General features: G+C 45.3%; 1 protein-coding gene across 1 annotated transcript; it reads right to left on the bottom strand.

Moving 5' to 3' along the window:
- Positions 1-3,673: 3,673 nt before the first annotated feature.
- Positions 3,674-10,850, bottom strand: epn3b (epsin 3b). Its single transcript, XM_041933949.1, has 11 exons — positions 10,764-10,850; positions 10,320-10,478; positions 9,538-9,621; positions 8,828-9,125; positions 8,288-8,406; positions 7,486-7,572; positions 5,702-5,825; positions 5,432-5,602; positions 5,241-5,336; positions 4,068-4,361; positions 3,674-3,972 (listed from the first exon to the last, which is right to left on the bottom strand). Exons 1-11 carry the CDS (start codon positions 10,830-10,832, stop codon positions 3,674-3,676), a joined length of 1,800 nt encoding a protein of 599 aa, XP_041789883.1. The 5' UTR covers positions 10,833-10,850.
- Between the last annotated feature and the right edge of the window lie 427 nt (positions 10,851-11,277).

Here is an 11,277-nt window from a genome sequence, read left to right as displayed (position 1 = left end):
GGATAGCCAGGAGAAAGACTATGCTTGTGAAGTCTTGTGGTTAACAAAGGCCTTATTGAATGTTTGTGTTACTGTCTTCTGAAACATTTATCCTTGCAGGAGTATTGCACTGGGCCTGCGAGGCAAGCCAGATATTAATTTCTGACTCACAGAGATTGATTGTTGCAGGCAGCCGTTCATGATTAGCTAAAAGTCAATTATATTACTCAGACGTTTCATTCTTAGAGGTTCAGCTTGAGGTTATGAATCCCTCTGAGTCTGTTCTGACTGTGGCTGTGAAGTTCATCCAGTTCCTAGCACAGCAGCTCCACAGGGTCTCTGATCTACTTTTGCAATAAAATGTATTCTGCACTCGCTCTCAAAACTGGTCCCGCTATCAATCACTGCTGCCTGTTTACATCCCTTCCTCCACCAAATCAGCACCACATGGCGATGTTGCATTTCAAATGAGCACATGAGTTGAGTTACTGTATCTGGAGGTCGAGACCGCAGCTGTTAGATCTGTGATCAGACTGCACTTGATTTTGTTTGGACAGAAATGCCAGACATTAAAGAGAGAGGAAGTGTGCAAGTCTATCTCGAGGTATGATTGGATTTCCCTCATTCGTTTAGTTTTGCTTTGGAAATCGCCTGTGTTTGACCTTTCCAGAGAGTTTGTGGTGGTTTTAATTTATCCTGAGCTGTGGCACATGCAGACACACACAGACGGGAGACGCACAGTGTGTTGACAGCTGAGGATGGCTTCGACAAGGGCCACAACAGAGCCTAAAGAAGGTGATATCAGTCTTTCTTTTTTTTCAATACTTTGTGAAGAGCAAGAAATCTCCACAACAACTGGCTGCACTGCAATGAACATTTCCCCTCAGCAAGACTAGTGCATGACAAGGTATCTGGAAAACTGTAAGTCAAACTTCCATGGTCCTGGGGATGGACACATTTGATGTGCTGATTTAATAATTGTCTTAAGAGCGGTGTAAGGTGTTTTTTTTTCAGTCATTACTGTGGTACAGCTGTTGTTTACAGCACTACGTCTTTGGGCCTCAAGTGTGTGTTGCCTGTTGGTTTGCGTCACTAACTCACATGTAAGTGCATGCATTTAGAATCCCAGGTGTAAAACATTGTCAGGATTGATGATATAATTAGGAGTGAATAGCTGGAGAGAAAGCCTGCAGTGCACTGTGTCAATAACACCATCTAGTGGCCAAATAGCAAAACTGCTCATATCGACTCCATCCTCTCCTAAGCACCAACAGCTCAGTCCATTAAAACTCTTGCCTTGGTTCCTGTTTGATATTTAGAGCATGTGTGTGTTTGTGTGTGGCTTTCCTGATAAATGGTATGGGACAATAAGAATATGTAATAGCAATTTAAATGTATTCAACTCTTTTAGGGTTTGGTCAATGAAAGAAGCCCTTACAATCCCAACCTCACAGAGAGGTTGACATGATAACTATGGATGTCCCTCAGTAAATGAATTTAAAGTGGCTACAATCAGTATTTTTATGATAACAATGTAGCAAATGACAATATGAGTGGAGAGACACAGGATATTTTTAGACAAAGGTGGGCAAGGATGTTGCCGAAACCATGTGACACCACCAGCTGGAGAAGCGCCAGTGAGGAGGAAGAATTTTGTGTCATTTATTTCGGACACCTACTTTTTTTTTTTTGACTCATGGCTATGCACACGTGTCACTGTTCAATAAACTCCTGATTGTGAGAGGAGTCTGGAGGCTGACTTGACATGGAAACAGTTTGCCGAGGGCTGAAGCTCACTGTCATATGGTGAGTTAAAACTGCTGGCTGTTGCTTACTTTGAGACACAGTGTATTTGTTCACACTGCTGCGTGCGAATCAGCCACATGGATAACCAGATTGGCTACTTATGTTCCATCATATCCCGCATAGCAATGGCGTCAGCAGCACACACTTTCAGCCAGTCTGTGACAGAGGCAGTCGTGTGAAGAATCAAATTGGAGAGAGGTTAAAACAAGATGATCAATCTAACAAGCACACAGACCTCAAAGTAAGACTGTGTAACTTTTACTAAACAGCAGCCAATGTGGCCAATACCTGTGGTGATTATATGATAATATTGCTAAAATGTAGTGTAACAGTACCACAAGTCAGCACTGACTCACTGATGACCACATATTACTAGTCATGCACGGCAATTATCTGTAAGAGATGAAATGAATGAATGACTCATCAATAAATCATATAAAGACTTCAGAAATTATAATGCAAACACCATTCTTTATTGGTATAATATTCCATAATACTTTATAGGTATCATTCTGTTAAATACATATGTACTAAGCCTGTGTGTATCTATAGGCAGGCGTTTCACATTCACGTCCAGGCTCAGTGCAGTGATCACCAAACATCTCCCTTGTCAGACTCGTTTGTTCCTAACACAGAAGTGAACGAGGAGCCGAGGAGAGGAGCCGCTGCTCAATACACCAGTGAGTCGTCTGTAATCATTTGACCTTATTTCGCTTCGGCTTTCCTTCACTCCTCCTTATCTCTTCATATCTCATTTTTATGCTCACATCTGAAATAAAGTCATTGATCTCCCCTGTCGTTTTTCTCTGTAGAAATGCCTTTCCATTCATGACTCTCATTGGAGGAGGGACAGAGCGGTCTCCCTGAGGTCCTCCTCAATGGCGCCAATATCAACCAGCCGGGAATGCATTGTGGGTCAGCTGTAGAGACAGGCACACGGGTCCGATAGGATACAATCAGTGATCAGTTTAGGTCCAGATTGAGACGGTAAGGTCTAGCTTAGGCTTGTTCAGTCCAGTTTTGAATCCACCTGGATCTTGTTGGGGCTGCTTGCCTTGAGGGACAAACAACATAACTAACTTAGGACAAGGTGCTATTGAGCTTGCAAGGTAACAAGGCAATGCAAAATAGATATCATTATGTTGATGTAGGAAGGGATGCCTGAGTCGATTAGTTCTTGAACAGTGCTGTCTTGAATCTTACAGTAACACTCTTTTGGGGCTGTCTCCTGTGATTCATTTGTGCCAATAAAGCTCAAGATACTATTTGACTCATCAGAAAAAAAAGGACTTATTTGAAGAACTCATCTCAGGTGCTCAGCAGAATAGAATAGTTTGGAGTCTCTGGGGGCGGGGGGTGGGATGCATTCATGCTTTCGTCGGTGAAGCAGCAGCGGTAAGGAACCTTGTGAATCTTGGTGGACAATCAAAGTAAGTATGTGGCTTCATCCCAGTCTTCTCGCGCAATAGGTCTGTCTCTGTGGTCAAAGGGTGCTCAGAGTCGTCGCTGTTTATGGGGAAAAGGCATCGAAGGGACTGTTGAGATACACCCTGTTAGCTTGGTGGTGTGTGCATGTTTGTGTCTGTGCACCCTGAAGTGTGCCTGAGTGCATGTGTGTGTGTGTGTGTGTGTGTGTCTGTGTGTGTGTGAGTTCGCTTTTCTTCAAGAGTTCAGGTTAAATAGCAGCTGGTGTGTCTACAGACAGACACACCTACATCCAGTCCAAGACTGATCCGCTTCCAGTGTGCACGATGACATCAGGCCAGGATCCGCAGTCCACTTCAGACTCATTTTAAACTAGTCTCATTGTAGTCAGCATAGATGAATCCAGAAAGAGTCTATTCTGCCGTGTCCCTCTGCAGACCAGAGCGTGAAAGATGCAGGCGTCTCAGAGGAAGGGGTTGTGGCTGTGTGTCTGTGTCTGTGACTGAGCCCGGGGGGCCGGTCGCGGAGAAAGGGGGAGCAGGGGCTGCGGGAGGTTGGAGGGAAGGTCCAGGAGTCCGGCGGGAGGCTGTGTGAGAGAGGAGGGCAGGATGGGTGGCTGGTGGTGCAGAGGCAGGGGCAGCGACGGGCTGTAGGAGAGCATGTGTGGGGGCAGCGGGGATGTGGAGGATGGTCGCATTTGGTTGAGGGTGAGGCGAGGCTGGTCGCAGTGGAAGGGGTTGGTGGGAGATGGAGCACTCAGACCTGAGAAGACAGAATTGGGTAGAGAACCGTCTCATAATATCACAATAATGTTTGTATGAGTACAGAATGTGAGTCCTTGAATGGGTCTGTGTTACCTGAGAGGAAGGGGTTGTTGTGCGTCTTGCTAGGCGGGTTGGAGGGTATCAGAGCGTCTAAATTAACCAGCGATGCCCCTGTAGGTCCCAGGAAGGCCTCTGGGGTTCGACACACACGAGTCGGTGGAGCGCTGAGTGGGGGTGCTAGCCGGGACAGGTCAAACATCTCTGGGCTGGACGACTCCCGACCGTTCACCTGGGGGTTCACCGCAGGGTCAGTCCCAAAGGGATCTGGTTTGGAATCCGCTTCGGCAAATGGGTCAGAGTCTGCTTTTACCCCGAATAGCTCTGCATCTGCATCAGGACAGAAAAAATAGCTTCTAGAGGGGATATGATGTCGTAGGAAAAGCCAACATGAAGTGCAGAATGATGTAGTTGTTGTGGCTGTGGAGTCCCCACACCTAACTAAGTTAATCTTGGCCTCCAGAAGAGCTTCACTGGTCCTTGTCACAGATTTCTCAAGTTTTGAACTCTTCTGGGGGGAAGAACAGCAATCTTCCAAAAGATATGCCCTCAGTTGGTGTTTTGATGAGGGTTGCGCTGTCAACAACCCTATCTCAACTAGGCTGAAATCTGGTGCTTGTTAAGGCTATAGAATCTCACATCATTCTGAAGCTGTTTATTGCCCCTCGAGCCATACGAGGAAGCGTATGAATTTGTTACGCTTCATTCATTTATTCAGATTTTTTTCTTGAAATTGTCACCCATCTGTGTAGGATGAGTGGGTGCAATAACAAGGACTCCTTCCTGTTCATGGAATCTATTACAATAGTTGTGAACTAAATATCTTTGCGAAGCTTTTAATGTTCAGTTAGGTTGAGTTTGCATTGCATTTTAATGCTGTCAAAACCTGTTAAAAATGTTTAAATAAAACCAGTTTTAGATAAAATGTAATACCTGAAGCTTCCCAAAGGCAATACAGGTATTTATTACAGCACTGTTGTATTCGATTACATTAGATTTTACAAGTGTTCTTGCAACTGTGACATTTAATCCATCCCATTACAATACATGTTAAATGTGAATGCATAAAACACCACAGTAGTCTACCCCTGGTCTTACAGTGCAGTGTACCAGCTGTCCAACCACTGTCAATGCAGGAGACTTATTACTTCTGTATGATTCGGATGTGCAGTCAAATCCACAGTGCTTCTGGCTGTCTTACTACACTACCTGTGGGACTAGCAGGTTGAGGGGAGGACACTTGAGGAACCTCTTGTTTAGGCTTCTCCTCGTCCTGTGCAGCGAACGGATCTGTCCCATCACCACCTGCATGACAAATTCAACACAGTAAAAACTTACATTTTTGGACAAACACTGAAAACTCCAACGTATGTGCACGTTGATGACACCAGAGCAGGTACCTCCGTCTGTTGGGCTGTCCCACGCCTGATCGACAGGACTGGAGGACACAGGTGCTGCTTCCCAGGGGTCTGTCCGTGAGTTGGTGCATGGAGCCCAAGGATTGGACGCGTTGGAGGACGAGGGAGGGGCCGTCCAAGGGCTACCAATCACAGGAGTGCTGGAGTGGACCGCTGTGAAACATTAAACACATACTAACTCACAGAATCGGAGAAGACACGACGAGCCGGTACAGAAGGTCTAGCATCAAACTGATGTGATGAAGCACCCACCTACAGAGTCCCAGGGGTCAGAGGCGACGTCACAGGTGGGCTGGGAAGAGTTCCAAGGGTCACTCGGCGGAGGTGGGGCCTCAGATGAGGGGCCGAATATGTCCACCAGGTCCAGCATGGCTGACTACAGAGGGAGCAAAAAAGGAAAAATGTTTCCCTGATGCCGCTTCAATATAAACTTCATCCAATGAAGGCCACATATCTCCAGATTTGATCATAGTAGGATAGTGTTTCTTTATGCTTCAAGAAAAGTCTCATACTAAAAATTGCTCAAAAGTTGATGTTTTTGTTGATGTGGTTTTGACAGAACAGACTTTATTCACTGCCCAGGAAACAGCTGGCTGACTTTATGTTTCACTCTACTGAAAACACAAATATTTACCAGCAGGAGCATTTAAGCATCCTTGTGAGTTTTATTGTGGAGTCTGAGGGACATATCAGAAATCCAGCAGCTATTACTAACTGTATGCTATGATGCAACGGGATTACATGACGTAATGCAGTGAAAAGTGCTCGAGGGAGCTCAGAAACAGTTTGTCAGGCTGCATCTGGACTCCACCGCTTATTCTGCAGCAGCTGGCAGAGCAGCGTCTCACAGCAGAGCAGACAGCAGTGCAGCCTGTTAGCAGCATTTTGTTTACTGCTCAACTTTGAAAGACTCATATAGTATCATTGTAACAACACTATGACGCACCCATTTGAGGGTCTCTTACTTTGACTTCAGGTAACAAAGTACTACAGACTGTATGTGCATTATGATGACATGTTAAGTGGGTATTTGGAAATGTGATACCATAAAAATTGCTCACGTGGAGTCTTATACAGCAAGAACATTTAATGGCGATATCGTCAGGTAATTTCATTTTAGCACATCACAAAGTAAATGGAAATGTACATATTTTTGAGCAATTGTTAATTGAAATGGCATTTACAACGATTCACATCAACACCATGATTATACACTGTGCATGAATCAGTGGTATCATTCAGACAACAATGGTTCCATACTTCATCCCTTCCCAGGAAATTTAACAACCAATCACAGTTGGCCTCACGTGACAGCTCCAATGACTGTTGGAGTTAAAGTTGCTACAGTTCAATTTCAGAAATGTGAAATGTTGCTGCATGTTTATGGAGTCTGGATTTTTAAGTGATGGAGAGGGAGTAGATGGGATTTTAAGAATGTTTCATGAAGCAATTGACACAAACTGTTATTCCAAGTGTAGTATTTCTAGATTTTCTATTTTAATATGTCTTAAACCATGTAAATGTAACCACTAAATTACAGCATCAGATAAAAGAAAATGAAATGTCATTTCTGCACCTGAAAGGAATGGTATTTTCACGATGAGCAATGCAATATAACCAATTACAAGCCGTGGGGACCTTTACATGAGACAGCTGGTGACTCTGATACTCCCTCTGACAGGCCAGTGAGTTAAGGAGCTAGTGTGCTACAAGATAAGGAGTATGCTTTTCAGGAAATGTCATGCAGAGCTCAAGGTTAGACAAGACAAAGTCATTATCATTCAGCAGGCGTCTCTTTCTCCTCGCTCTCAGCTCTCTGGCGTTTTCTCTCTCAAACCTCTCTCGTTGTGCTGATCTATGTCTTTTTGTCTCGTTTCCCTCCCTGTCCCACAGTCCGCACTATAAACTCCACTTCATTCTCTAAATGTCTGCCAGCATCCACCTACAAATGCACCCGCCCACTTCTCCATGCAAACACACACTCGTGTAGCAGGCATGCACCCACACACACACACACACACAGTTTTTAAACTCACCTCCTGTGTCCCTGACTGGCTCTCTCTCCTGCTCTCATCCAGCGCCTTCTGTAACAGAGACTCGTCTCCTTGACGACAGCACTGCTCCTGCAGGGGCGGCATCGTGACATCATCAACATTATCGCCACGGCAATGAGCGTGAGTGCACGTACTCACACACACACACTGCAGCGCTAGTGAAACAGTCTTTGGCCTGGTGAGACGCAGGCGGCAGCACTGGTGGCTTTTTTGTGCTGTTGAAATATTCAGCTGACAAAAAGCAGAGGCTGGTTCAGACCAGAGCAGAGGAGACAGAGTGACAAGCATGTTTCATATGTAGAAGTTTAAACATTTAAACACAGTCTGAACGGTTTGAGAGCCACTGGGACACAGCAGAGGTCCTGGAAGGGAGCAACCTGGCTAAGGAAGGAAGGAGTTGGGAAGAAAGTCATTGAATGCCCACAGAGATGCATCTTAGTTAAGAGGGTTAATGAATGTGGGCACTGTATCGTAAGGACTGAGGTGTGTTTCTGCACGTGTGTACCTGCTCATGCTCCTTTTGGCTGAAGCTTAAGGCAATCTGTAGTTGTGTGTCTTCATCCATCTCTATGGTAACAAGGAAAGGAAGGGCTGGCTAGATGTAGGTGGGAGAATGTTCAGATTTTTTGTAACAAAATGTTTTATTACTGGAATCATCAAGGGGCAATGAGACGTGTGGCTCGAGTACAATGGAGAAGTGTGTGTGTGTGTGTGTGTGTGTGTGTGTGTGACACCAGAGGAGATTACACATTGCCATAATATGTGTGTGTGTGTGTTGTTTTACCTTCTGGCTCTCCTCCCTGCTCATGGCCAAGGCCAGCTGGAGCTGCAGCTCCTCCTCGCCACTGGTCTGGGGTCGGGCCTGCTCCAGGTCTGAGGCGGCGCGAGGAGACGAAGACGAGGCTGCAGGATGGAGGGTGAGGAGAGGCGGTCAGATTGACGTGGGGATGCATGAGACATGGAGCACAGGAAGTGTGGGGCTCATTTGAATATTTTCAGGCCTACGCTGCAGTATTGATAATCTATGTGCTGGGCAACATGCACAACAAATGCACAACATGCATTTCACTTGGGATCAGCCTGAACACAAGTATGTATTTTTAATGCCTGTCTTCCAGAAGCTGGGGAAAGCGGCTGTGAGCTGCTCTTTAACGGAGGTGGTGGAGACGCACATTTGTGAAACAGCACAGATCGTGCAGCTACACTCGACAGCTGTCAAAAAGCAGTGGCTGTTCACCACATCGACTTTAAGGGTGATGATACGTGTTCACAGCTTAAAGCACTGGCCAAAAAAAAAAACAGTTTAAAAACCCAGAATACTCACAGTTAAAGGAGGACGGAGAGCCTCTGGAGCGGTTGAACTCCTCCCCGTACAGCACAGCCATGCTGGGCTGGCTTGTTCGCCTCCCTGGATGGTAAGACGGGGGTATACCTCCGTAGACGCCCCCGCCCCCTCCGCTGCCTCCCCCAGCCATTCGCTCCTTGGTCTTTAGGGCTTGACTCCTCTCCTGGCGGAGCCGCTCCTCGTCCCGGAGGAGACACACCAGTTGGCGTGCTTTTTCTCTCACGTTGGCGCCCTGGTCTCTACCATCGCGGTCCACGTATTGGAAGTCACGCAGCGTCTGAACCACACACAGAAAAGACATTTCCAAAATCTTTTAGAGATCAACATGAAATTTAAAAATACTGTACAATTCAAGTATTGATTAAGAAGATGCAGGAAAACCTCAATAATTTGATCCTCGGGAAAGTAATGATTTTACAGTTTGCTCAGAGCAGAAAACATAAATTCATCCAAAATAATAATTTACTCTTGACTCCAATAATCCAATAAAAACAAGTAAAGCAAATATTAATCGACTGTCTGATTGGAGATTGTTTTCTTTACTGGTTGATTGTTCTGTTCGGTGTTTGTGTATGTAATGTAACATTAGCTGAAGGTAGTGATGATCCAGATGAACCATGAACAATACACCAGCTGTCCTCCTGAGGTATTCAGAGTGCTGAGGCTGTCCTCTCGTTGCAGCTCAGTACCTGAATAGTGAACGCGTTCTCACGGCACTGTTGGGCGACTCTCTCTGATCCTGTCTTCAGCAGGTAGTCCAACAGAGTCAGGGCCTGGAGGCAAAGGCTGATTACCACACTGATGCTGCAAAATGAGCATTTCCTTACATCTCCACTCTCCACTTTGTAGTTGTAGAAAAGAAATACATAAATATTCTCAAACAGAACTACTTTACAGGGATATGTGCAATGAGATCGAAACAGGAGACAACGGTATAACAAAATAGCCTATAGCCAAGCTAGCGGCTCTGTGAGGCTGTACTTGAGCTACATGCTAATGTCATCATGCTAACATGCTTACAATGATAATGGTAGGATGTCAGTTTTTAATGTTTACCATGTTTGCTGTGGTGGTTTAGCATGTTAGCATGCAATATTTGCAAAATGGCATCATCAGTTAATATTGTCACACAAAGTACAGCTGAGGAAAACTGACTTTTAGTTTCGCAGGTATTTGACCGGATGATGGTGGTACATGAAAAGTCAGGGGATCAAAGCTATTGTAATACACCTGCTGGGGACCATTAATATGAGAGAAAGTCAGAGGATCAGCACAGTCATTGGAATGTATCCTCTAGGGACCTCGACTACCTGTTTCATGAGCAATCCATCTGACAGTTGTTGAGATATTTCACTATGAACCACAAATTTTAACCTCATGGTGCCACTAGAGCAAAACATCAGGAGATCGGCATTCAAGTCACTGGGATTCATCCTCTGAGGATCATGAATATCTCTTTTACGGGGTTCACCTTGTAGACGTGTCTCCAGTTCTTGCCGCTGTCGTTGAGGCGTTTCCACACCATGCCCATGACCTCAGCAAACGCCACCACATTGAAGGTCAAGTCGGCGATCTCTGACATTAAGGACGAGGACGGGCCCCATGGATCGTTCGAAGTGGCCTCGCGAACCTGCACATCAAAAGCAGAGGAGCAGTAATGTCCATCAGCTCTCATATTTGCAGTCCATGCATATATAATGTTGTTTTTCATCCAGCATCACAAAAAGGTCTCAAAGCATATTTATTACTGAGAAGTTTCAAGTCAAGAAATGAGGCAGTCGAGAGTTTGTCCTGATGTGCTCTGATCTGATGACTCAATGTAAATGTTAATATAAAGGAGTTTTTCCTTCTTCAGAGTCTAACACATAAAAGCTCCTACCCATCAGCGACACTTGAAGAGAGTGCAGCATAGTACCTTGATCTCCGCTTCTGAATAGTTGTGCACGATATTCTTCACCTGCCGTCGCAGAGCCGAGGTTGTCATGGTGACAGGTGATGGAGGATGTGGAGGGATAAAAAGTGAAAAACGAACACTCAACAGGTGAAGAGAGGGGGTGGAAGGGGGAAAGTGGACTGGAGCAGGAGAGGAGCAGCAGCTATGGCGATGAAGGCTCCTCTTCTCTGTCAGGAGTTACAGGACGCCCCTGGAAGAAAGAGACAGAGACAACATACCACTTAAATTTTCCCTCTTTAAAGGTTGATCTAATTAGCAACAAAAACCTGGGTTGGATCAGGGGTTTACGAAGTCTGACATTATGGCAAATCCCAGTATGAACCTCTGTAATGTTTACAACTATAGTTCCCACAATGCTTTGGGCTACAAAAACAGTAAGCATCGTGTTGCTATGGATTCAGAGAGTAATGCTGTGGGCTACAACTCAAGCCTCATGTTTTACTCTGAATTCTGGATGTACAGATGAGCATGACTG

Source organism: Chelmon rostratus, chromosome 3 (assembly GCF_017976325.1).
Source record: "Chelmon rostratus isolate fCheRos1 chromosome 3, fCheRos1.pri, whole genome shotgun sequence".
NCBI lineage: Eukaryota > Metazoa > Chordata > Actinopteri > Chaetodontiformes > Chaetodontidae > Chelmon > Chelmon rostratus.
This window is presented reverse-complemented; position numbering and strand designations above follow the sequence as displayed.

What these genes read in the sequence shown, in the direction of transcription:
- epn3b (XM_041933949.1), bottom strand. Translation starts at nt 10,832, where the DNA reads ATGACAACCTCGGCTCTGCGACGGCAGGTGAAGAATATCGTGCACAAC. An exon ending in GGACAGCCCAACAGACGGAG is followed by an intron (nt 5,337 to 5,431) that starts GTACCTGCTCTG and finishes TTTGTCATGCAG; the next exon opens with GTGGTGATGGGACAGATCCG. An exon ending in CAACAACCCCTTCCTCTCAG is followed by an intron (nt 3,973 to 4,067) that starts GTAACACAGACC and finishes CTGTCTTCTCAG; the next exon opens with GTCTGAGTGCTCCATCTCCC.